This window comes from Cuculus canorus, chromosome 1, assembly GCF_017976375.1.
Source record: "Cuculus canorus isolate bCucCan1 chromosome 1, bCucCan1.pri, whole genome shotgun sequence".
Taxonomy (NCBI): Eukaryota; Metazoa; Chordata; class Aves; order Cuculiformes; family Cuculidae; genus Cuculus; species Cuculus canorus.
The window spans coordinates 159441623-159468800 of NC_071401.1; the positions used below are offsets into that span (position 1 = coordinate 159441623).

The 27178-nt window shown below is 39.3% G+C and overlaps 1 protein-coding gene across 5 annotated transcripts; it reads left to right on the forward strand.

The window, feature by feature from the left end:
• The first annotated feature begins 352 nt into the window (after window positions 1-352).
• TMEM19 (transmembrane protein 19) lies at window positions 353-26795 on the forward strand. 5 transcript variants are annotated; one of them, XM_054083623.1, is made up of 8 exons: window positions 353-548; window positions 5772-5816; window positions 13439-13577; window positions 18460-18573; window positions 20129-20266; window positions 20596-20850; window positions 21951-22160; window positions 24965-26795. In XM_054083623.1, the coding sequence occupies exons 3-8, from the start codon at window positions 13460-13462 to the stop codon at window positions 25126-25128; spliced, it is 999 nt and encodes a 332-aa protein (XP_053939598.1). In that variant the 5' UTR covers window positions 353-548; window positions 5772-5816; window positions 13439-13459; the 3' UTR covers window positions 25129-26795. The 5 variants fall into 5 exon arrangements, with proteins under 5 accessions (XP_053939598.1, XP_053939582.1, XP_053939593.1 ...); XM_054083607.1 differs by having other exon boundaries at window positions 357-548; window positions 13439-13589; XM_054083618.1 differs by lacking the exon at window positions 5772-5816 and having other exon boundaries at window positions 357-548; window positions 13439-13589.
• The last annotated feature ends 383 nt before the right edge of the window (window positions 26796-27178 follow it).

The following is a 27178-nucleotide window of genomic DNA, read 5'->3' on the forward strand; positions in this document are numbered from 1 at the left end:
GTACCAAGTTTTGTTTCTTTTTGTCATGACCATGCTAGGGAATAGATACAGATTCCTTCACAGATTAAGAATGCTTTTTTTTCCCCACAGCAAGTAAAAAGTACAATCTTTTCTGAGATTGAAACAGTGGTACCTTAAAGTGTTGCCTACCAGTGATAGGCGGCTCTGCAACTTCAGTACCAATTTATGACACTGGGTGGATCTCTGAAGTCAGGAGAAGAAGAAAAAAAAATCTTAGTTGACACTGTCTTGGCATGACAAGAGTGGATTGGGCTCCACCCTGTTCGTTAGCATCTTAATTTCTCCATTTATCCTCTGTTTAATGACAAGAGTGGATTGCTGTGGCATCACTTTACTTAATGAAGGAATAGGAATAAATCTCATCAGAGCAAAGCAGCAGAACAGGCAGCTTCTGATGAGAAACTTCAGTTGCTGAAAACATTGGGTTATCTGCAGTTCTTTGTCATAGGATTTAAGCTCGTCTTTCCTTTGAAGTACTTTTTCTGCACTGATTCACCTGCATCTGGACTGAACAGAAGTCTTGAAAGGTAAGGGATATTTCTGCATAATTTATGAGCACACGCTGCTATAACCATCTCTTTTAGGTAAAACTTTCCTTCCTCACTCTGTAGTTTTGGGTTTCCAGGATGACTTCACATTTTGTATATAATTATCCAGTCTCTAAAGTGAAAAAGCCTTGAGCTTCTTAATAGTGTTTAAAGTTAGATGTGCAGGCTTTTGCCTCAAGTGAACCAGGATTAGAATTCTGTATTGCCAAAATCAAAAGTATTATATTTGCATGAGTAAAGTATTTAATGATACAAAAATTGTTCTAAAAACCAGAACTCCTGAAATCCAGTTTGTTGGTCACAGAAAACTTGCTGCTCTTGTCTATCTGCAAAACGTAGCTAAATCTGTAGTGTGTTTAACAAGTGGGTTATCCCCTAATATATGTCTCCAAGGAAATTATCCAGTTTAACAGAAGATTCAACATCTGTCCAGGTACATATAATTTTTCAGCTCCAAGCTTATAAGTGCCTATTTACAATCTACTGTAAATCTAAAAAATATGTGGTTTAATTTATATTATAAACTTTATAATAATGCTGCAGTGCAGGTAGGAAAAATAACCCTCTTTAAAAGCACATCAGACACCATTGCTGTCTACAGTAGTTTTTAATAGGCTACTAGTATAGGCTTCTGTGTCCTAAGAGCAAATCAATACAAGGCTTCTACAGCATATGAAATGCGTGGAAGGTGCAGTAATGCTGTAGATTTGAATCCAGGTACACACCTCAGCTGGATAATTCCTTCATGAATTTTCCTTACAGTTTCTTTGGTAGTTATTGAGGTAAGCACTAAAGGGTGATTCTATAATTTATTTTATTATAAGATCCCTCTGCTTAGGGCTTAAAGCACCTTATACAAATGTTTAATAAAATGTTTAATATAACATTACATTGTGTATGAAAGAACTGACAGATCGTCTGGTTTTATATTGGTCTTGATTGTTTCCTATGTGTTCTGCAACAAGATGTTTATGAATATTATTTCCCTCCCTTAAACTGTGCAAACCTGTAATGTTTGTGAAACTTTTTGACCTCTCAGAACTGAAAGGCTATAGAAGTATCAAGTATGTGTTGCTAATTCAGAGAGACAGAATACCCTTAGTACTTAAGCTGTGTCTTCATAACTGATGCTCCTGCCTCTAGATGCATATAACATCCAGCTGTAATGTTACACTAATAGTGCCTTTATACCACAATTCATTCAGTTTAGAATTCAGGTTGCATTTGATACTTCACTTTCAGCTATTCTATACCTAAAAAAGTGAAATAAAGTTGCTTTGAAGTTGATTTAAAAGGCATTTTACATGCTTCACTAGACTTTATATAATGGATTATAGATTTAAGACTATATAATCGTGGAAGAGTTGTGAAACCTATTTTTCTGCACTTCCCTAGTCAGATCTGAATTTAGTACATATGCACCAACCTCTATTGTACCTCTAATCTTAATCAACTGAAACAAATACAAATGAAGGCTAGATTCAGTAATGGATGAAGTGAAGCGCTGACTACTTTATTTCTTCTATCAGAACTACCAGGAGCACATCAGTATTTATCATATGATTTGACTGAAATGAACACACTCATAACTGGAAATATGAATTGTTTCACTTACATCCATGCATCTAATAGCAGTCCAAACTGTAATGGCTTAGGCAACTAAAACAAAATATATTAGGAGGGGCAGTGCCTTCATCATCTGTCTTTATCAGCTCAGCAAAGCTGGCTTTGTGGCCCATGGCTTTGCTGTCTAGTAAACACCTGAGCATAATTCTTTCCCTGGTTTAAAGGAGATGCATCTACAAGGTAGAGGTAACCCAAACCTAGGCATTTTGTGAATGACCATTCTGAAAACATTTGTCACTACTAGAAAACGCCACTTCCACTTATTTCTCAGAAGCAATTAAAAAAAAAATTGACAAGCAAATATTGAATAATAAGCAAGCAGCAAAATGAGATAAGAAAATAAATGGATTTAAGTGGTGTTTGAGAGCCAATATCTCCTATAATAAAAAGCAATTCTCACTGTAAGTCTGCTTTTAAAATAATAATAATTAATGAGCAGATTTATTTGATAGTGTTAACCAGCATCTGCCTTGAGTTTTTGGTTCAGATCTGCACGTTGTATTACACACATTTTCACTGACTTGCACGGCATTGCAGTATCGTGCAGCTATAAAAGATTCATCCCAGAATTTATGTAAGTTTCTGTTTTGTTACAAAAGCATCCTGCCCTCCTTCACATAGAAAAGGCAGAGAACTGGAGTAACTATAGCTTAGAGCAACTGAAAAAAATGTTGGAAAAAGAGTGTAGGAGAAAGTAAGTCATGTTTTGACTGGAGACCTGGCAGGTGAAACGCTACCCTTCGTTGATAACCCCTGGCAGAGTTACCTCAGCAAACGGCCATTGTGTAGTTCAGTGCTGTTTTATTTTAGATGCAGATAAAGACATGATGAGCAACTACTTCAAAAGTCTCAGTTAAAAGCTATTCACATAGACACTGCATTTTGGCACTTGACCCACTTCTCAAGGAAAGCACAGTCTTCTGTCCTATCGAAGAGATTATTTCTGAAATGTGAGTCATATATTTCCCTGTTGCTTTTCATCTTCCAATGGTTTGTAGACTGGTGTAGCCTCTACAGTGAAATAAAAATTCAGCAAATAGTTGGGCTTGATAGTGTTTGGTGTAGTTTATCTGTCAGGAAGAAATGTTTAGGGATTTTGCAAACTTTTTTTTTTTCTTTGTGGGAAGTGCTGCTGTGCTAAAATCAAAACACATAGGTTTTGATTTGTTGTTGCAACTGATTTGTTGTTGCAAAGGTCCTTGAGGCAGAATAGAATGTGGACACAACTTGTAACACGGACATCCCTTACAAAAGCCAGTGGATGGATGGATGGAGTAAAACAAATAGTAAACCCACTTTCAATCCTTGTTCTACTCAGTTCTGTAAAGATGAGTAAAGACCAGTAAACACTGGTCTCCTGCATTTCCATCGATTTCCAAGCCATTAAATCATTTGGAGGTGAATGCAGTCTATTTAAATGTTTTAATGAAACTGTTGTGTCTGCAGCCAAATATTTCTTTCCAAGCTCAGTTCATTTGATCTTGCTGACAAGAAGACAAAAAAAAAAAAAAAAAAAGATTTCCTCTGTTTGCATTTAAGTCTGAAAATTAGTGTTGAGGTGTGCTGGTTCATCATTTGTGCATCCATTCTTAATATCGTCGCTTCTACTTTCCTACCAATGTGTTTCTTCTTGCAGGTGTCATTCAGCAACGCTTTTTCTACCTCTTGTTCTGCCTGAGTTTTCTTTCCCAGGCATTCTGCTTGCCACTGTGGAAAATCACATTTTTACTTTGAAATTCTCTTTTCTTTGCCTTACTTGTTTTGGTTGTTTGGGTTTTTTTAACCTTAAGCCACCAATCTCCTTTATATCGAGCCCCAACTAAGCAATTTTGTAGCTACCACCTGTCCTTCCTCTGGACTGCATTTCAAAGTATTTTCCTTTTAAAGGACTACACCTTGTGTCTTCACAAATATTTGGGCCCCATTTCCAACTAAAAATCAATGGGAGCCTGGCAAACCTGTAAGAATGCAGGCCTAATCACTATTAACATGTAGGACAATATTTTTTTCTTGACACAGTAAGAATTAAACATCTTAAATCTTGAGCAGTACTTACCAGAATTCTCCAATTCTGCTAAATACCCTAGAGGCAAATGTGACAAAGTTCTTTTTATGAAAATATTAAATATAACAGTTTAATCTATGTAGAAAAATGAGTGTAGTTTCACCCCTTCTGCACAGTCTGCCTAAACAGGTCAAACTGCTGATTTGAATCATTATGTAGCACAAGTTACACCCACTTGTGTTGAGGCAGACATGTAAGGATATTTGTTTTCACAGGCTAAAACATTATGTAACTTAATGACTCTGAATCATGTAAAAGTTATCTAAATCTAAAATCCAGCCAATCCTGTTCCTGTGCATAGCTTTTATTATGTCAATGTAGATTATGGTCTGCCTATCAAGGCGGTACGGAACAATGATGCAGTTTTTGACGTCAGCCCTATGGTTGTTCTCATCCACCATAAATTAGTATTAATTTCTTAATGCAGCTATGGAATAAATGAGCTGGATTCCTCCTGGAGGAGCCTAACATCCCACTTTCCTTCCAGATACACTCAAAGGGCTCTGACCCCACATGTGGACCACTCTGCTGATCCTTCCTCAATCATCCACACTCCGTGTGCATAGTCTTTTCATATCTTTACCTGCCTTTTTGTGACTCTTTACACTTCCTGAACCCTTTATTTTTTTACTACCTTAGTTTTGCAGTCTAGTTCAATCTCTTTAATTTCCCTGCTGTGTAAAATGCACTACATTTTACTAACTTGTTCAAAACACTAACACCATTACTTGTTCATCTGGAAGTGACAAAGGTATCACAAAAGCAATAGGATAACTCAGTGACAGGTCAGGAGGTTGCTAACTTCACGACTACTGCCAAATACTAGAAGGTCAGTGAGCAATAATGTATTAAGTTTAAAGCAGGTGATCTTCTCAAAGAACCAAACACTCCAGGGGATGTGTCTTGATCTGGGCACTGGATTGTAATATGGATCCCCTCAACACTCCCTCTGTTTCACAAAACTTAGAAGGACGAAAGGACAGAGTAAACTCTCTGATTTAACTCAGAATCATTATTCAAAGAATTTTTCAGGGATAGCCTTAAAGACTTGGACCACTGTTTTGCCCACAGTGGTGCTGTTTATGCAAAGCTGGATAGCCACTGATTAGTAGGAGTTGTGGGTTACCAGGCTCCACAAGGCAGTTGAGTACTCTTCTGAATACAACTATGGATTTCAAAACATTGCACAGGAATGCTAAAGGAATAGAGCCAGCTCTGGTTTAAGCAATCAAGAGAAATGGAGAGTACTATCTCAGAGATACAAAAAAAATAGGAAAAAAAAAAAAAAAAGAGGAACAAAAGCAAAGCAGAACAGAATCTATTTCTAAAATTTTGAAGGTTTATGCTATATTATGGCAAATCTACTAAATTCTAATGCATTCTTAGGAAAAGAATGAATAGTCATTAGCATGTTATGCGCAGTAACATGCTATTATCTTCAGTTTGTCATGCTGTCTTTAATCATCTTACATTCCTGTCTTGTATTAAATAATATTTATTTTTACTTCCAGACTCTACTCAGGTCATGCTTTGCATCCTCTAGATCTAGGTAAATGGTAAGAAGAATCTCTTCTTCTAAATATTGGGCAGCTTAAACTGTAAATTTTTTTAATTTAAACTTCTCTGATTTTTCTTATTTCAAGTATGTATTTGTATGGGAAAGTGGGGGGAAAAGCTTTCAGGTCTATTCGTCTCAAGCAACTCTGACTTATAATTTTTATAATTATCAAGCTTATCAGTATTATTATTGATGAATGAGGAATGCGTGTTTTTATAAGTAAAAATTATTTATGAAGTGTATGCATTTCATGTATTAAATATGCATAATACTCTTCTTACTGATTCAAGATGGCATTTTAAGTATGTGAATTCTAAATTCACAGTATGCAAACATCTTTATGGTCATTTAATTTTTTTTTAAAAAAGTTTTGCCCATTAAAAGTATTGTGATTTTATTCTTGCAGGACCTAGTAATAACAAAGGGCAACATCTAGAAAAGAGGACTTTGTAACCATATTATTTGGGGCAATGACAGTAACCACTGTAGACATTACTTTCGAAAGTGTGGCTACTCTGACTTTCAGTTTCTAAATGAAGAAAGACATCTAAGTTCAGGTTCCTTTGTTCTTCATTTTCTAATCTACTTGTAACATTTAAGGCATACCAAGCAACTGCAGGAATATTTGTTTGTTTCATGTAATTAGAAACACTGGAAGATGGATGTATGAAGCCACTTCTAATCAAAGTCCCAGAACTGAAAGAGGAGTCAAAGCCAAGATTATTCATGCAACGATGGTTACAAATTTCATGACTACAGCCACCTCTCTCAGGCCACGCACTGAGAGCAGTGCTCTCATTTCTTTTTCTTGCTCACATAAACTCCAGCAGCAGCAGCAGCATCTGTGGCTTTAAGCCAAGATGCAAGGTCTGTGGATAAGCCAGAGCAATAGTTTGACATGTCTCTCTAAGTCAGTGCAAGTGCTACTTGACAAAGGTATGGAATCTATGGAGGGAGCTGAAGGGTCCTTAGGAGCTTCACAAACCTGCCCCCTCTTCACACTACCTTGCGCGTTACCATTGATCATGGTTCCAGAGTTGTACAGGCCCACAGATATCTGCCAGGGCTTAAATGATTTCTAGAAGAACCTGGAAGAATCTGTTGCAGATTAGAAAAGAAAGAGTAAGCAATAACTTAAGTAAAACAATTTATTGCAGTTACTGTGTATTTGAATGAATAAATTTATGGGAGTTGGTCACACCTCAACAAGAAGGTACTTGTTAAGCCACCAATCTAATCAGAGTTGATCTTGTTCTGGTTGAAAAATTTGGTTATTTAGATTTTGGCAGGAGCGTCTAAGCAATGTCATATTGGTATTATGCTTTGAAAGGTGCTCTGTTCTTACAAAGCAGCTGAACTACTGAGCCTCTGATTTTTAGATTTCAAATCCAGATCTCAGATGAAAATTTAATGAAAATCTGGGTGGTAAGAAGGGAGGCCAGATATACCAAAGTCAGTCCTGCTACATTAGTATTAATGTTCTGAGGGTCTCTAAATTTGAGTTCTTTGTTTTTTACTAGCAATAAATATAGCAGAAAATAAGATAAAGCCTCTTCACCCTTGTCTACGGCACCTGGTCCAAATTTTGGATGTAACTGCCTGGAGAAAATAAATTGTGAACACCCAAGTGTTAACTTTAACCTCTGGAATAGGTCTACTGTCTTCAGCTAAAATCAAGTATCTGTAAATCTTTGCAGAATATGGTCTGTAGTTCAGACAATATCTGAAGAAGTTCTGAGTGATAAGAGTATTTCTTTCATAACAACAAGAAAATATAACTCAGTTTCTGTTGCAAAAGAATCTACAACCTGGACTGTGTTCACATCCTGTTATAAACTTACTGCAGGTGCTGAATGAAAAATAAAACATGCCTCAAAGATGAATGGGTGTCAAAGAGCCAGAAATAGTCTTAAACTCAGAAGGGAAATTATCAACTCTTAAAACTAAGTTTTTCACATGAATCTTTGATCTTAAAACTATTAAGCTTAAACTATTCCTGTTGTATGGAAAAGAGCTTTTAATTCACTTTTTACTAAGCCTCTGCCTCTCACAGAATACTTAAATATTCTGTTCTGCTGCTGCTTCAAGTCCAAGCATCTAAGGTTACTGATGTTTGTGAGCTGACTCATCTGTACTAGTGTTTGGAAACTTTAAGGTTTTTGGCCTGCCTTCCACTGGAGAAATGTTGAATATATAAATGGTACTTCAGAATTATCTTCTGTCATGCCTTAAGTCTTGTTTATTTCATAGGCAGCTACCTCAAAATGAAGGGATTGGGTTTGAGAAATTGTGGATATTCACCTCTTTCTGTGTTTTGTTGACAAAGCCTCTGATGTGTGGGAGCCATGGTGTCCTTCTAGTAATTCATGTTAGCTTCTTCATTTATAGACCAGTGTTTTGGGACTAATCCCAGCGTGCCTGCAGAAAAGCTACCAGGCAGGTTTGACTTGTTTGCATCCCAGGTTAACTTCAGGAAATGTTTCAAGTCTCTTTCTTTTAGCATTCGTGAACTCTACAGTGTTCCACCCAAGTACTCATTGGTATCACAGATTATCAACCTATCTCATACTTTTAAGCATAGAATCATAGAATCATCAGGTTGGAAAGGACCCACTGGATCATCGAGTCCAACCATTCCTAACATTCCCTTAAACGATGTCCCTAAGCACTTCATCAACCTGTTCCTTAAAAACCTCCAGGGAAGGCGACTCGACCACCTCCCTGGGCAGCCTGTTCCAGTGCCCGATGACTTTCTGTGAAGAATTTTTTTCTGATATCCAGCCTGAACCTCCTCTGGCAGAGCTTCAGGCCATTCCCCCTTGTCCTGTCCTCAGTCACTTGGGAGAAGAGGCCAGCTCCCTCCTCTCCACAACCTCCATTCAGGTAGTTGTAGGGAGTAATAAGGTCTCCTCTCAGCCTCCTCTTCTCCAGGCTAATCATAGAATGGTTTAGGTTGGAAGGGACATTAAAGATCATCCAGTTTGGGATGATACCAAAAATGCCAGCAAATAAACTCTCTAAGACTCATTCTGGAGTTTTAGAAAGTGAGCACCCTTTGTCAGACCTGGGCAACTCTTGGGAGCGGTCTCCATCAATTGTGTGCAGCAGCCAGGCAAGAGCTGGGGACAGAAGAGATTTCCCACTTACATGCACGTGTATCAATTTCCCCCGAAATCTTATGCATATTCTATTACTTTCCAAGGACTAATTTTAATGTTATTATGAACTTTACAACAGTCAAAGCTCTTGCTGATTTGGAGCTGGCTCCAGCTCCGCCTGACCCTGCATTTGAGATGGGGAGAGGCTGCACATAGGGGTGATCACATAACGAGAGACGTCTGTTCTGCACAGATCACACTGACACAGCACCTTATAATCTCCAAGGAATGAACAGTGGAAAAACAGTGGCTGAAAGAAACCGTGCTATCAGCGGGACGTTCTGTCTAACTTTCAAAAATTACAATTACTTAGACGAAACTTAACTCTCCTTTATCTCATATGAAAAAAATATTCCACTTTCTGTGACTACTTCTTGTAAGAGCCACAGCCGGGCGGGCGGCGGCGCCTGGAGCGGAGGCAGCCCCAAGTTCACAAAAGGCTCCTCCGGGTCGAAGGCAGTGACCGGGTCCCCGCAGCGGCACCGCCTCCCTCCCTCCCTCCCTCCGGCGGGCGGAGCGTGCGCGGGGCGGTGCCCGAGCCAAGGGATGAGGGGCAGGGGCCGCAGCGCAGCCGCGGAAGGGACGGGAGGCCGTGGTGTCGCTTCGCAGCGCCCCGAGGTGCCGGGGGGGCAGGGGGAGGAGGGGGAGAAGGTGCATGAAGTGGAGCGTGAGGAGAAGGAGGTGCATGAGGAGGAGAAGGAGGTGCATGAGAAGGAGGTGGTGTATGAGGAGGAAGAGGTGCATGAGAAGGAGGTGGTGCTTGAGGAGGAGGAGGTGTGTGAGGAGGAGGAAGAGGTGCGTGAGGCGGAGGAGGTGGTGCGTGAAGAGGAGGTGCTTGAGGAGAGGGAGGTGCGTGAGGAGGAGATGGTGCGTGAGGCGGAGGAGATGGTGCGTGAGGAGGAGGAGGAGATGGTGCGTGAGGAGGAGGAGGAGATGGTGCGTGAGGAGGAGGAGGAGGTGCGTGAGGAGGAGGAGGAGGAGGTGCGTGAGGAGGAGGAGGAGGTGGTGCGTGAGGAGGAGGAGGTGGTGCGTGAGGAGGAGGAGGAGATGGTGCGTGAGTGAGGAGGAGGTGCATGAGGAGGAGCCTGGTGTGAGGAGAGAGGCTTTGGCTTCTTTGATCATGGGGTGACCCACCCACCCCCAGGTTTTCTTACTAGGGATGGGTCATACTTGTCTCCAAGGGGGACTAAAGTTATCTCTAAAAATCTAGTTAGGCTCTTAAATAGAGATTTAAACTAGATGTGAAGGGGGAAGGGGAGGAGACCAGGCTAGTTGGTAATGAGCCTGGAAGTGGGAAACAGGCGGCTGAGAAATGGTGTGCTGGAGAGGACCACCAGTACACCACAACAGGGCAAGTGAGGGCGAGTACGAGTGGGGACAGTAAGGATGAAACTGGGTCTGTGGAATTAGTTATTCCAAGGACCAGTCAATCGAGAATAAACTCTCTTCCCTTTACGAGGGCTGAAGGTTCATCAGCCCAGCTGAAGTGCATTTACACCAATGCATGCAGCATGGGCAGTAAGAAGGATGAGCTGGAAGCTGTTGTAGGGCAAGGTGACTATGATGTCATTGCCATCACAGAAACGTGGTGGGATGACTCGCATAACTGGAGTACAGATATGTTGGGATATAAACTCTTCAGGTGGGACAGGAAGGGTAGAAAAGGAGGCGGGGTAGCCCTCTATGTTAAAGAGTGCTTTGATACTCTTGAACTGGTTACGGTGAGGATGGGATCGAGTGCCTATGGGTTAAAATCAGAGGAGCCCACAAGAAGGGGGACTTTGTGATAGGAGTCTGTTACAGACCACCCAGCCAAGAAGAAGCAGCTGATGAGCTCTTCTGTAAACAGCTGGGGACAGTCTCTAAATCTCTGCCTCTTGTCCTTGTGGGTGACTTTAACTTTCCGGATGTCTGCTGGGAGTACAATACAGCAGAAAGGAAACAGTCTAGGAGGTTCCTGGAGTGCATCGAAGACAACTTCCTTGCACAACTGGTTAGTGAACCAACAAGGGAGGGTGCCTTCCTAGACCTGCTGTTTGTGAATAGAGAAGGTCTTGTTGGGGATTTGACGGTTGGAGGACGCTTGGGATTAAGCGATCATGAGATGATAGGGTTTTCACTTCTAGGTGGGATAAAGAAGGGGGTTAGCGAAACAGTCACATTAAACTTCCAGAGGGCAGACTTTGGCCTGTTCAGAAGGTTGATTAGCAAAGTCCCGTGGGAAACAGTCCTTCAGGGCAAGGGAGCCCACGAGGGTTGGGCGCTCTTGAAAAATGAAATCCTAGCAGCTCAAGAGCAGGCCATCCCTGTGTTCCGGAAAAGGAGCCGGCGGGGGGAAAAGCCAGCTTGATGGAGCAGGGAGATCTCAAGATGTGTCAATAATAAGAAGAATCTCTATGTGCTTTGGAGGAAAGGACAGGCATCTTGGGTGGACTACAGGGACGAAGTGAGATCGTGCAGGGAAAAAATCAGGAGGGCCAAGGCCCAACTAGAAATAAAACTCGCTAAGTCTGTGAAAGACAACAAAAAGTCTTTCTACAAGTACGTTAACAGGAAAAGGAGGACAAGGGAGAATATCCAGTCTCTATTGGATGCAGAAGGAATAACAGTGACAGGGGATAAGGACAAGGCTGAGGTACTTAATGCCTTCTTCGCCTCAGTCTTTAATAGCAAAGAAAGTTGTTCCTTCTGTTTACAAATCCAAGAGTTAGAGGGGCAGATTGAGGCTCCCATGATCCAAGAGGAGGCGGTTAGAGACTTGCTTGCCCAGCTAGACTCCCACAAGTCTATGGGGCCAGATGGGATCCACCCAAGAGTATTGAAGGAGCTGGCGGATGTCCTTTCCAAACCCCTGTCCATCATCTTCCAGAGGTCCTGGCTGACTGGGGAAGTTCCACTAGACTGGAGGCTGGCTGATGTTGTGCCCATATACAAGAAGGGTTGCAGAGAGGATCCGGGGAACTACAGGCCTGTCAGTCTCACCTCAGTGCCAGGGAAAGTCATGGAACAGGTAATCTTGAGTGCTATCATGAAGCACATGCAAGAGAACCGGGTGATCAGGCCCAGTCAGCATGGGTTTACAAAAGGCAGATCTTGCCAAACTAACCTGATCACCTTCTATGACAAAATCACTCGACTACTGGATGGGGGAAAGGCTGTGGATATAGTCTTCTTGGACTTCAGTAAAGCCTTTGACACAGTTTCTCACAGCATTCACAGGCGCACACTCTCCTGGGTTGAAAACTGGTTGGATGGCCGGGCCCAGAGAGTGGTGGTCAATGGAGTTAACTCCAGCTGGAGGCCAGTCACAAGTGGAGTTCCTCAGGGCTCAGTACTGGGTCCAGCTCTGTTCAATGTCTTTATCAATGACCTGGATGAAGGCATTGAGTGCACCCTCAGCAAGTTTGCAGATGACACTAAGCTGGGAGGAAGTGTCGATCTGCTGGAGGGTAGGGAGGCTCTGCAAAGGGATCTGAACAGGCTGGACTGCTGGGCCGAGACCAATGGCATGAGGTTTAACAAGGCCAAATGCCGGGTCCTGTACTTGGGGCACAACAACCCTATGCAGCGCTACAGACTGGGGGAAGAATGGCTGGAGAGCTGCACGGAAGAGAAGGACCTGGGGGTGCTGGTTGACAGCTGACTGAACATGAGCCAGCAGTGTGCCCAGGTGGCCAAGAAGGCCAACGGCGTCTTGGCTTGTATCAGAAATGGGGTCACGAGCAGGTCCAGGGAGGTTATTCTCCCTCTGTACTCGGCACTAGTGAGACCGCACCTCGAATACTGTGTTCAGTTCTGGACCCCTCACCACAAAAAGGATGTTGAGGCTCTGGAGCGTGTCCAGAGAAGAGCAACAAAGCTGGTGAAGGGGCTGGAGAACAAGTCTTACGAGGAGCAGCTGAGAGAGCTGGGGTTGTTTAGCCTGGAGAAGAGGAGGCTGAGGGGAGACCTTATTACTCTCTACAACTACCTGAAAGGAGGTTGTGGAGAGGAGGGAACTGGCCTCTTCTCCCAAGTGACAGGGGACAGGACAAGAGGGAATGGCCTGAAGCTCCGTCAGGGGAGGTTCAGGTTGGATATCAGAAAAAATTTTTCACAGAAAGAGTCATCAGGCACTGGAACAGGCTGCCCAGGGAGGTGGTCGAGTCGCCTTCCCTGGAGGCGTTTAAGGAACGAGTGGATGAAGTGCTGAGGGACATGGTTTAGGGAGTGTTAGGAATGGTTGGACTCGATGATCCAATGGGTCCTTTCCAACCTTGTGATTCTGTGAGGAGGAGATGGTGCATGAGGAGGAGGAGATGGTGCGTGAGGAGGAGGTGCGAGGAGGTGCTTGAGGAGGAGGTTGTGCGTGAGGAGGAGGTGCATGAGGAGGAGGAGGTGGAGGAAGAGGAGGAGAATGTGTGGTGGTGGTGGTTGTAGCAGTGGTGTCACTGATGTCCTGTGCCTTATGCTTCCCTGCCAGGTGTTTTCCATCTGACTTCCCATGTCCTATTCCGATGAGGATTCCTTCAAAGAATGCCTTAAGATGATGGTCAATATTATCATCCTGAACTTGCTCATTGGCATTTCTGTGGTTTTCTGGGTCTTGTCCATGACAGTGAGTACGTACTATGGTGAGTCTAAAGGACAAGGGCGTGGGAGAGGCTGGCAAGGCTTGGTGAGGGGCAAGCCAAGCCACCCCCAGGCAACCATTCCAGCAGGCTGGACAGAGAGCTGGAACAGTGGTGTGCACAGTTCCTTCCATCCTCTTTAGGGCTGAAAACTTCAGTCCTGACACTAGCTGATAACCAGTTAGTGGGTAACAGCTACTGTACCCTCCTTTGCAGCTCTGCCCAGAAATCCCCTTGAATTTGAAATCCTTTGTGATTTATGTCTTTAAAAGAAAGCAAGATGAAAACGAAAAAGTGAAGAGTGAGCTGATAGAGGCCTTCAGCAGGGGAAGCAGTGACAGCATGGAAGGAGTGTGTGAGCCTTCAAAACAGTTCTAAGAATGCACGTGCAGGCTTTGAACAGAGCATGTGAGAAGAATTCCCTGGTCAAGGTAGAGGGAAACAGGAAATCAAGGAGAATGTAGGCACGGCGTCTCTGGCATGGGTGTATGCAGTCAGCTGTGTTCTATTCAGGCAATACAGGCAGGCTGTGGTTAGGTGTCTGTAGTTGCAGCGATGCTAGTAACTATCATATCAGTTCTAGGACCATGTTTACAGCAATGTGCAAAAGTGGCAGCACTGCCTTCAGCATCGGTTCAAGCCTAGAAGAATTTAACTGATTTTCCGAGACAGGTAAAGACCTGTCCTCAACACTTCAGCCAGTCTCGTTCAGGAAGAGCTCCAGTGTCATTGCAGTATTGCTGTTGCTGCAAGTGCTTTGAGATGTGTTACGAACACCTTGTCCTGACTAGTGTCAGCATGGATCCAGAAGGAACTAGAATAAATATCCTCCTGGCATACACTGACTTTTGCAGTGGAAATTGGGTGTGTTTGATCAGTGTTTTTCGGTGCTTTTAGTTTTATTAGTTTTCATACAGCATTAAATTTGTCTTATTTTGACACTACTAATTTGGTTTACAGTGAGATACCAGACATGCAGAAGGTATGCAGAAGCGGGCTTAGCAACGACGTTTTGTGTCACTTAGAGATCACCAAGTTGGATTTAAACACATTTTTATTTGTGCATGTCTGCTCTCTAATAAGTATAGATCTCTTGAGTTTTGCCTATAATTAGAGTGTTCCAGTCCTTGCTATCTTACGTGATTTAGAATTGACAGCATGGAGTGGAGAAGACTGATGTGAGGTGAATTGTGATAGGGACTGGTACAAAGTAAGACATTGCAGACAAATCTTCGTTTTTGTAGAGAATGGTTATGGAACAAGACAGACACACAGCTTTTATTATCTGTTTGCCCAAGACCTTGGCTTGAGATGAGTGAAGAGTATAGTAGAAGTAGGTGTAATCAAGTAGGAGAAAGAACTTCAATAATTTCAGCATGTAAAAGCGATGAAATTCAGTCCTTAATAAATATGAAAAGATACTACAAACATACCTTTATTAATTAACTGTTCATAGTAATACTTAATCATCAGAGGCCAAAATGTTGATAAAATAGAAAAGTTAAAGAATCAACAGTAAACAAATGGATGTGTTCTGTCTTAACTACTTACATTTTGTAGTAATTTAGTACCAGTACTTTTGGCGTTTTTTCTCCCGCAAAGAAAATAAAAAAAGTTCAGTTTAAAAATGATCTCAAGAAGACGAAAGTTCTATTTAATTAGCAATACCAGACTGAGGCACTGGAGATCTCTTCATATGCAGCCAGTGGTGCTTTTTTGAGACAACCCTTGGTAGCAGGACTCCCCTGCACACCTCCTACAGCACTGGGGCTTTTCCATATGCAGAAGAGAAGTTTTCATCCTGTGAATCTTTGTGCTTGCAATGACAAGTGTTTTACTGTGAAATATTTATCCTGCTTTGTACCAGGGAACTTGTGTATCTGCAAAGCTGCAGGTTCTCTTGGTGCAGATGTTCTTGTTGAACACCATGGTGTTTAGCTTTCCAGCAAGAGAAGCTGCTGTGCCTGTGTGAGATCTTTCTTCTGTGAGTTTGAGACCCACTTTAATGCTAGACTTGTGATGTCATATATTTGTATAGCAGATGTGCTAAATAACTTTTCATTATTTGTGTGATTTTAGTTCAACAGCTATATCAATGATTAGCTTTACTTTTGAAAGGTTTGTAGGTCTTTTAAACAAAAACTGTCACTTGAAATCTTAGTGAGATAGTCATCAGCTTAAAGGATATTTTTGAGAGCTTTACATCAATTTCAAAGGAATTGAGAGGGCTTATGTTTTAGAAAGCAGTCATGCTATTTTCACCTGGTCAGTTGGCTTGTCATTTTTCTGGTAGTGAAATTCTGTCAGAATAAGTAGTGTGGTTCAAGATATAATCAGCAGCTTTCTTGTCTCTGTGACTGCAAAGATGGAAGACTTATAAACTGTAGTATGAGCAAACAGTTTCTTCTCAGACTTTTAAGTTTCAGTATTCTTTAGGATGTAATTTTGGCATCTTATGCAATTAAATTTGTGTCTTCCAATTCCAAGTCAAAATGAGGTGAAAGGACATAAAGGCTGTAAGAATCTTACTGCTAGTACCCTTTCCAAATACAGAAGCTTTGATTATGTATGATTGTCTTTATATGAAAGCAAGGAATCGATAGATTTAAACAATGCACTGTACTGCAATTGTTAGCTCTGCAACAAAACCAGGAAGCTACAACTGAATATTTGAATAGCTATAACTCGGGAAGCTCAGTTGGAATAGATTATATTGATGAGTAAACAAAGTAAAGATGGAGCTCGGAGCTGTCCAGTAGGTTTTGTCACCTCTAAATTCACATGTACTGTTCACTTAGCAAATATGTAAATCTAAAATTTGTACTTATGTGAAATCACAAGGCGAAACTTGAGTAATGTGGCGGTTTTGTCGCAGCTGCTGTCAGAAAACAAAAATCAGTTAGAAGGATTTCCCCACTAAGTCGGGCACATGAACTCCTAGAAAAATAAGGGTATCTACTAACTATACATCTACAATCTATGCTGAATATACCATGGCAGAAAATATAATTTCTCGTGCAAACACGTTGTGCAAGGTTGGCAAGGATGATCAGAGCAGGTAACAGCATCCATTTGAAGAGGGCTTAAGTACTTGGAAATATTTTAGCATAGAAAGGGGACATCTATATAGGTCATGAATGTGACTAGGAAATTATCATTCATTTGGTCATAAAAATTAGCGGATGTCTGATGGAACTTGAGGCAGCAGGATCTTTGGATTTTTGAAAGGCTTTTTTTCAGTGCTTCTAAACCCAGACTTCAGTTCTGTGGGTAGTTGTTGAGATGAAAGTTAAAACTGTTTTTAAAAATTAATTGGGCACATATATATGGGAATTTTAGGAATGTTAACATAAAAGTTCCCAATGAACCAAGGAAGGTCAGCCTTTATCTGTTCCTTATACTCTTCCCTTGTGCATGTGCAGCTCAGCACTACCTGATGGGATTCTGAGCAGACAGTTGTTTGGCTTGATCCAGTTTGAAAATGCTTGTGTTTTCAACCAAGTGTAGCATAGAAACAATCAGAAGGGTTTGGATACCAACAGAAGAGGAATGTTTCTTTTTTTTTTTAAAACTGTAAAAGAAGGTCAAGCACCTCAACTTCCTTTCTTGATTTTGTGTAAATTATCAGTAATGCTGTGATTAAACTGATGATTTGTTCACAGATGAATAAAATAAATACATATGAACTGCAAGACTTCCTGCTAGTTTTCTTAAATGACAAGTATCACTGTAGCTCAACTAAAAAAGTTTTTTAGAATGTGTATGTTTTCCAAACTAGAATGGTGAGGATATGGTAGTAATATTAAAGCTAGAGCAACACAGCCATTAGCTAGCTAGTCTTCTCTTTACAAAGACATGAAACTACTTCTGAAGTCCCCTGTCAGTCAAGGAGCAGCAGTCCTTCCAGGAACATACTGTAAAATACGGATTGAAGGCACCAACAACAAAGTGACAATATTAGGCACATCCCAGGAATAAATCAGAATACATAGATGATGAAAAAATAGATGAAAAAGTTGCTTGCTTTTCATAGCCAAGAGCTACTAGGCTAAAGCTATCAATAAGCAAGAATGACTTTTCAAAAAAACATTTGTGTTTGGGATGTCTTGAAAAACAAGGTAAAGCTTCCAATATTTTGTACCAGTTTTCCTTCTGTTACAGTGTGAATTAGTGACCACAGACAGTGTCATTCGTTCCCTTTGTTGTTGCCATCTTTCCTGAAATGTTATCAAAAAAAGAATCATAGTAGTAGTAGTAGTAATAATAATAATAATAATTTCATATTTGTTCCTATAGTTACCAGAGAATCAGTCATAACTTGATTTATGAAGGAAGCTCTTGCACTAGTTTATTTACTTAAGGATGCTCCGCAATACCTGTACATGAGAGATTTGTTAACCAGAATTTTAGTTTGAATTTTATTCATAGTTGAAACTGAATTCTGCATGACTTACTGTGGCTGTATGGGATTTTTTTTTCCTAAATTCTGAACTTACCTGTTCTATTCCTATCAGGTTTCAGGTGGTCTTAACATTTTCAATGTTAATTTTTGGAATTTATAAATCCCTTTTAGAATGGAAGATATCACTATGTTTATTTCTTGTCACATTTGCTGCGTTTTAGTAATTAATTCTAACTCATGGAGTGTATTTTTTTTTTTTTTCTGTGAAAACTGAATACAATAACTTCGTAAATTATTGCAGTTATTTGGGTCTTCCATTCATAAGAATATTTTTCCTCTGAAAGGTAAAAAGTTTTAATCTCTATTAAGAAGAGATTTTAAATATGTACTGGACAATAATGACTTTTACAATACAAAGGCATTTAAAAGTATTGTAGGGATCTCCTGTAACCCTTCTGTTTGATTTATCAGATACTTTACATCCCATTTCTCCATGGCGCTGGCTTTTTTCAGTCTTTGTTCCACTAATGATTGCTACCCAGGGTCTTAAGAAGAAGAGTCTTGATTACAGTGGTGCACTGGGAGGTACGGTTTTTTTCTTACATGATTAAGCTAAACATTTGGTAAAATAAGTTAAGGTCCTTTTCATTGTACGTCGTATCCCTACCTAGTTCTGTTATAATGAAAGTGTAAATGTAAGCATACACACCTCGAATTCATACTGATTTTTTTTCTCATGCTTGTTTAAATAGTCACATTAATTTTTGCTGCTGTTTGTAATTAATTTGATTTGTGTTGTCATTATATTTATTTAAACCTAGGAGAATCTTTTAAACTTCAGTACAGTATGTAGTTAAACTGCATGGTTTGGTTTAACATATAGATGGATTTGTATAGAGATAATGAAATGGCAGAGGCAGTGGTAAAGAATTGCCATAAAACTGAATTGTGTCAGCAGCCTGCGTGCCTGGTAGGAAATCAGTAATGATAACTTGGTTCTCTGTTCTTTAGTGGGCAATTATAGGCATTTTTTGCCTCCTAAAAATAAGGAAATTAAATCTGTACTTGACTTCAAGCAAACAACTGTTTCAAAAAAGCTTTTCTTGACCCACGTGAGAAAAAAACCCAACATAGTGTACCACAGTGTTTGAGGAAATCTGATACAGGATTTCTGAGAGGTGATTCACCCTTGTCTTGTGACATTTGTCTGAATTTATGGTCAGTGGAAAGAAAGAGGAAATCAGATACTTTCCTCTTGTGTCACCCATTTTGAAAATCTTATTCTGTCTCTGACTTAAGGGGAGCATTTTCTAAATAAAATTAAAAAAAAAAACAAAAGCAGAATACACCCCATAAAACTTTTCTCCTCTGCTGTGTTTTTCCCTTTTAACTGCTCTGCTAGCCTTCTTATATTGGCGTTTGCTTTAAGTGCAGACAATTTTCTTTTAGTCATGAAGAATTGTAATCTCAGCATGGGCAGTGAGAATTAGGCTTCCCCTGTTAAAGAGGAGATAAAGAAGAAACACATCCAGGAGCTCAAATACTTAAAAAAATTACAGAAAGAAAAAGATGGCATAAAAATCAGAAATGGAAAAAGATAATGAAGAACAAAAGACAGAGGTAGCAGCTTTTAAGTTATGGAGGATGGTTATCCTGGTTATCTTAGGGACCTTGGGGAAGGGATTTGACTCCCAAACTGAAGATAAACTTTCTTTTACAGAGACAGCCACAGCTCTATATATGCTTCCAATACCAATAGTCATATTCTTCAGGCAGAGTACTTAAATTTCAATTAGATATCCTTTGGCTTTTTTTAATTGTTCTGTCTTTTATATTTGCACAGCATTACTGATTTCTGGCAAGAGAAGTTCTTAAAAATCACACGCTTCAGCAGTAGCAATAAAAATAGCAATTTAGCAATAAAATTTAAGGCAGAATTATAAAAATAAATGATTTTTTTTCAGATGCAATGTCTGAAATTCTCTCGTGGTATTAAGTGCTTCAGTAGTTCTCTTACTGCCTAGTTGTCTTAGGTTTATCATGAAAATACTCTTCATATTCAAAAGAGTCAAAATAATTACTTTGCAAAGCAGGCATTGTTACATGAAGGGACTTCATATTTTTTTTTTTTTCTTCATAGGATTGGTGGTTGGATTTATCCTTACAGTTGCAAATTACAGTTTCTTCACTTCTTTGTTTGTATTTTTTGTAACTTCTTCAAAACTTACTAAATGGAAAAAAAATATAAAGAAACAGATAGATTCAGAATACAAAGAAGGTAAGACATAACATTTTAATTCTTTCAGATGCCTTGTAGAGAATAAATACCACGTATTCCCCTTTGTTTTAAAGGGTCAGATGAGATGTAATATCCAGAGTAGGGAACGCTGTCGTCTCGTGCCTCCCCTCCACCCCATGCCTATGAACATTAGCAAACAACTTTGCTTTTGCTTCTGTTCTATTCAATAAATTGCTATTTTCTGTTTTGAAAGTGTAGGGGTTTTTTAATTTTAACTTTATATATGTGTATTTTGCTTTTGTCTTGTGCTTTTGCCTGTCAAGGTATTTTTGCCTGAAAAGACTAAAATTTTGTTTTTCTCCCTTTAGGTGGACAGAGGAATTGGGTGCAAGTATTCTGTAACGGTGGTGTTCCTACGGAGCTGGCTGTCTTATATATGATAGAAAATGGACCAGGTGAAATTCCAATCGACTTTTCAAAGCAGTACACGGCATCGTGGATGTGCTTGTCCCTTTTGGGAGCTTTGGCATGCTCTGCTGGTGATACTTGGGCTTCGGAGATTGGTAGTGTTATGAGTAAAAGCAAGCCAAGGTTGATAACAACCTGGGAAAAGGTTCCAGTAGGTAAGGTGTTACCTGTTCTACATGTTCTTAATATTTTGCTGATCTTTTTTGAATTATGCATCCAACTTGAAAAGTTAAAAAAAAAGGGCCCAAAAAAAAAAAGATTAGACCTCCGGGATTAGAAAATATTAGCAGGAGTGCGTTCTCTAACATGGAATACACTCACCTGTGTTTCTGCTGCATCTTGGTGGATGCACTGATGTAGCATCCAGGGAGCTAAAATAATTTTTAGTGAATGCTGCCACTTATCTCTGGCATTATAAAAAGTGTTTGTATTGCCAGTAATAGACAGAATACAAGTTATCAACTGAATTTTTCAAATGTTAAAATTTTAATCAGTAGAAGAATATATATATTTTTTCAATACGGACACTACAAAATATTCACTTCTTAACCTAATTGCTCATTTCCTTTAATAACTTATTATGGGTGGGTTCTGTCTGTCAAAACCTGTCTACGCAATGATCTCACTACTCTAAAGCAGTGTGTCTTTTTTGAGTCTTGCTGGCATGTTGATCTGAGTTTTAGATCTTGTGAAACAGGTTTTAAATACATTGGCCTTTCCATTTGCTCTTCATAAGCATTCTTCAGGTTCTTATTCAATGAGCTGTCAAAACACCTTCCTTGCTATGAATTTTGGTTTTGTTTTTTTTTTTTTTTAAATGTGCTCATGAAATATGTCTTAGTATGCTTCTTCTGAAAGAGGTATTGCTTTAATAACATGCACATCTCAAGCTCTGCAATTTTTTTTGGAGCAAATATTTTTGTCTTAGTGCACCCTGCACACCTTACAGCAGACAAATACCAGGTGACCCTGAGAGATGTGCTATCTGGTTTTGAGTAATTTAATACTAGTGAACATTTCTAGATAACTAGCATTGGAGACAGGACAAGTAATAGTAATAGGCTGTAATGGTACAAGTTAAGCTTCTCAGCAGCGTATTGGGAATTGTAAATAAAATCGCTGTGGTAGCAAGGCCTTGTGAATCAAAGAGGGAAAGATGACTATGAACAGAGTTTTGACTTAAGATAAGACATTTGGACCAATATAATTATTTAAGAAAATGTTTGTAAATCGGGTTCATTTGTGTTTGATTTAGGTACTAATGGAGGAGTCACTTTAGTGGGCCTGCTCTCAAGTTTTCTTGGGGGCATGGTAGTAGGTATAGCCTACTTTCTAACACAACTCATTTTTGTGACTGACCTGGAGATATCTGCTCCGCAATGGCCTATTATTGTGTTTGGTGCAGCAGCTGGCTTACTGGGATCAATTGTTGATTCATACTTGGGAGCTACGATGCAATACAGTGGTAAGATTCTTTTCTTTTTTTCCTTTTTTTTTTTTTTCTACCCTCTCCTAATGTAACTTAAATAAGGACTTGAATTTCCAAAAGGGAGAAAGACATGATTTTGAAATGGAAAAAAATACAGAATTGGCAATGCAAAGGACAAAGGGAATGAAAGTGATGAACATGATAATGAAAACAAGAGCATTTTGATTTGCTCCTCTTACTTTTCTCTCTTGTTGCTGACCTTGGAGAAAACAGTTGCTGCCCTCTCCTTTTCCCTGTATCTAATTATGGTAACAATGTATAAGAGCAAATGTCAGCTTGGTTTTATGTATTCGCTCTTAAGTTGTCCCTACAGGAGCTCCCTTCCGAGCTCTGAAGGCTTAGCTATAGTCTCAGCTTTAAGAATTAAATAAAAAAGGCTCCAGGAAAATGTCCACAATATTTTACACTCTGGGTCTTTTCACCTGCTGAATAAGACTACTGTTTCCTGTAAATTAACCTTATTACAAGCGAGTTGTGATTTTAAAAAAAAAAAAAAAAGTCCATTTTTTAAAAAAAATATTGGCTTGCTGATTCTAAATGATATCTAAATGATAAAGGACTTATTGCCCTTAAGGATCATTTCCTGTCGATAAACACTACAGACAGCCTTTAGGCTGAGCTATAAATTTAACCTATATTTAAAAATTGTTTAAAGACAGTATCTGACACTATTCTGTTTGACAGCTGGTTTGCAAAGAGAACTTAAGTTTCCAGACTTTGTTGTCTGTGTACTTATTTGTTGGAAGTCGAGGTCTGAACGTGCATGTGAAGTGCCTGAAAGATGCAAGTCCCTTTCAGACTACCGCTACAGTGAGAAGTGCAAACTGCTGTTAATGCTGTGAATTTGGCTTTCCAGCAGTTTTTATGCTCTATTCCTTGTAGTTCCAGAAAAGTCCAAAACGTAATGGAATTTTTAACTATTTGAGGACTTTTTATCTGTAATATTTATGTACTAAAGAGGAAACACTTAAGCACTAATATGATGTTTCATGCTTCTAATGAGACAGATGCATTAAGAAAATGTGGTAAACCTAGCCAATACATGCCTGCATTTATCAGCATCTATTTCTTCTTCACTTCAGATGTTTTTCCATGCTCAGCAACTTGCTTTGCTACTTCAGGCAGGGACAGTATGCAAGTTCCCCATTTTGTTTTACCAGCTCATGAGCACTGCTGGAGTATGTGTTCTATATACATATCTGCTGTGTTACATATATGCTGTGATACAGATGAAATAGTGATCCTCATGTAGTGCATTAGGTTTTGAGTCCCCTTTACTTTAACTCACTTTTCCAGCCCCTACACAGTGTGGTCTCATATGAAATACTGGAGTGTCTCTGCAACGTCTTGAAAAACAATAAATAAATACGGCAGTGGTAATAAAGAATTGTCTTTTATTTGAAAACATTGTGCTACCACTGCTTATCCCTTCTGTGGGTGTTTTCCTTGTTGGTAATCTTTCTAGAATTTGTTTATTTGATAGTCTGTGTTGTCCACTGTTTCTAAAAGAATGGCCTTCCCTGTCCACACAATTATTAACTCAAACTTTATTTCAATAGATATGCAAAATTAGATTCAAATTCTCCGCATTTTATCAGCCTGAAACCATACCTATTCTGTAAATAACTAAGGTAGTGGAAGGACTTACTGTTACCCTTCCTGTTTATGCTCTGAACTTATGCTTGTTTGTGTTTGAGCTGTGTATTTATTAAAAAGCTATTCCTAGTTTTCCTCTCAAGAAAAATTAAGACTTTTTAAAACATCATAAGTGTTAAGAGTTAAAGAGTCAGGTTTAGAAGTCTGTTTTTTCTGTAGCTGTTTTGCATTACTCTACACTGAGTTTAAATGTATGATTTAGAGGTAACAGTAACACCATCTGCATGCCTGTCCAGCAGGTTTATAGTGTGAGGGATTTTTGAAGTTTTACTTGAGGTGCTGACAATTCTTTTTGTAATAAAGCAGCAGCTCAAAATGAAATCTCCGTGTTGTGGGTATCAGCAGATAGTCTAATCTACAGAGAAAATGTATGTTAATGCAAAATGTTCTGATTTGTTTTGGAATGTTTCTTCATAACAGCTTTAAATGTGTGCATATGCACATACACTTCGCTGTAGTGAGAGTTGGCATTGAAATCAGATGTGCTAGAGTTTTATGATTTTATCAGCACAGAAAATAAAGCAGCTGGACAAAACCTAGCGTAACGGTGTGTGCAGTAGAGTGCTGATAATACAGAAGTAAAGCAAGAAATGGCTTGAGTACTAGGAAAAAAAATCCAGCTGCTGGTAGTGTAAAACTACTGTGTAAACAGAAGTGATAAATTCAGCCTTTGTAAGGAGCTTGTTTTCAGTCAAATAAAGTAATAATGTTATTTCCATAATTTTCCTTTGAAAACAAATACATCTTCTTGACAAAGAAATACATGTTGCTAATCAGTTGTGTCTGTTCTGTTCAAAGCAGGATCCTTTGCCTTGTAATAGCTTTTTAGTCTTCTGATTTAGCTTGTTTCATTCCTTTATTTGCTATGAAGCTCCATAAAGAGAGAAGCAGACATGACAGAAGAGTAACTGTGTTAGAGGTTACTTCTTCTGAAGAGTTAAAGTGTTGCATTTATGTCCTGTTCTTTGAAGCTACCAGATAAACTGTAATTTAGTTTAGTCTGTTGCTGCCTTTTCTTACAGAGGTTTAACTCTGTAATGGTAAACTAAGTTTAGCAAGTTGCGTACGTGAGTTTCTTTTCAGCTTGGTTGACTTTATAAAAGGAAATCTTTCTCTTTTCCCAGGTTTTGACCAGAATATTGGCATGGTTGTCAATCACCAAACAAAAGACTCCAAGCACATATCTGGAAAACCTATATTAGACAACAATGCAGTAAATCTTTTTTCTTCTATAATCATAGCTTTGGCGCTTCCAGGCGTGGCACGATATTTCTGGCCCAGGGGTTGAAATGGTTTAAGGTTTTCTGCATGCGATTCTTTTATGTTCAGTCTTAAAGAATCTGAAGAGTTCTCTTCAAACTCTCTTGAAGTGAGGAATCTGAAACTTTCAGAAAGCCAAAAGACTTTCTGTCTCAAGTTATTAAGCCTGTAAGCTTCATATAACAATTGGCATCTCTCAGGGCAAGGAAGGGGTTTTGTCAGTATGCTCTTTCTGCTCTTTAAATGGATGTAGATCATTGCAGCTGAGGTGAAGCACTTCATTTATCCTCATGGAGCTGAAGGGTTGGCATCTGTTGGTGTCTCTCCAGTCCCCAGCATCTGGAAGGGCAAGAAGCAGGAAATGCAAGTCTAATCCACATCTGTCAGTGTGATGGAGCATTGTAGCTGTTGTCCAAGTCAGATGCAAAGTACACTGTAACTGTATGTAGGCAGTGGTAACAGGTGAAATGGGTGAATTCTGGTATTTCCCGTAATCTACAGTACTCGAGGTTTTATGGAAATACTGGAGAGGGGAAGTAAGCCTTGTTGCCTACTCTGTATCCTGATCTCCGTTTCCCTGAGAGTAGGGTTGGCAAAAGTGATGTCACTACATATTTGAAGCAAAAGACTAAATTTAAAGTAAAAACTCAGTAGATTTTCCAGGAAGAATAAGAAATTTGTTGCCCTTTTGTGACATCTTTATTTTCAAAGTAACAGTAGTTATTAAGGTTTTGTCAGTACTATGGTACTTATTAAATTATCTAAAATTAAAGAGTACAGTTGTGAATCCACATTCATTTTTCTTTGAAATAGAACCTATTTTTTATAAGCATGGAATCATTCCATAATGTTTAGCATACTGACCGCACTATACTCTTTTTGATTCTTCTGGTGGAAGTGTTTCCCATTTTGGTTGGAGTTGCTCTTCTAAGGTGATGACCTCAGCCAAAGAAGCTACAGACGTTTATCCTCATAGTGAATGGGGAAAATCTTGCTTATAAACCATTTCAAAATGGGAATTTAACTTCTGGTGCTCAGGCAGATTGTTACCTATCTTCCATCACTAATTTGTAAAATAGGTGAAAATAATTTAGCATTTAGATTGTATTTAAACTTCAGAGGTTCCCTTATAATAACCTGTCACTGTCAACTTTCAAAAGGTAGGGCCCATATTGTTAACTTATAAAAAGCTTTTTCTTTTTGTCTTAAAGATAGGTGAGGTTTTTGTATAAAACATCTGATTTGTTTATGAATGTCTTGTGTATGTTGCTTGTCTAATTCGCTTGAATTGTGTTATGTCACCTTTTATGGGCACATTCAAAAAATTTTAATACCTTCCTTGTTTCCCTTTTGAAATCTAGTCTGTATAAATCTGTGATTTATCACTGGAACTAGTTCAGTGTTATCCAGTTGCACAAAGGAGACTTCAAACTAGTAAAAGCTTTCTGAAAAGAACGAATTATGTGGCTGCTCTCTGTTCCTGTGGAAAAGGCACAAAATTATAAAAGGAATATATGCACTTAAACTGTAACAAGAGGCACTTGAGATTTTTATGCATTGTTTGGATTTGTGCTGCTTCTGAATAAACACTGTATTAGCTGTCTTTTAAGATTTTATTGATACTGTTGTGATTTCTAGAATTATGAAACGTGCAATTTCTGTAAGATTCTTTCATTTAAATGCCTTATTTTTTTTTATTCTTTTGTTTCCTGAAACAAAATATACTTTCAAACACTGAAGTGTACGTGGTCAGCTTTTCACTATTTAATAGGGGTCTCATTTGAAAAACAATGATAAGATACTTTGGGATTTTAAGTTGGTAGCACCATGAAATGCTTTGATCTGTTATCATATGAACAAATGTGATCTGAATGAACTCCTGCAGGTAGGACCTTCAAAGGCAATTGTTCAGAATTTATCATGTTGTAGTGATGACATTGAGTTGCTTTTGAAATTCCCACTCATCAGTCTCAAGCATTTAGATATGAGATAGTTATGATTAGTCTTGAACTCTAAAAAGGATGGCGTTAACTCTGGGTATGTTATATCGAGTGCTGTATTGTTAGATTTAATTATTT

Excerpts from the sequence above, each read along its gene's own strand:
- TMEM19 (XM_054083607.1), top strand. The coding sequence starts at position 13,460 with ATGTCCTATTCCGATGAGGATTCCTTCAAAGAATGCCTTAAGATGATG. Across the intron at positions 13,590-18,459 it reads GACAGTGAGTACGTACTATG|ATACTTTACATCCCATTTCT; the intron begins GTGAGTCTAAAG and ends TTGATTTATCAG. Across the intron at positions 20,851-21,950 it reads CTGGGAAAAGGTTCCAGTAG|GTACTAATGGAGGAGTCACT; the intron begins GTAAGGTGTTAC and ends TGTTTGATTTAG.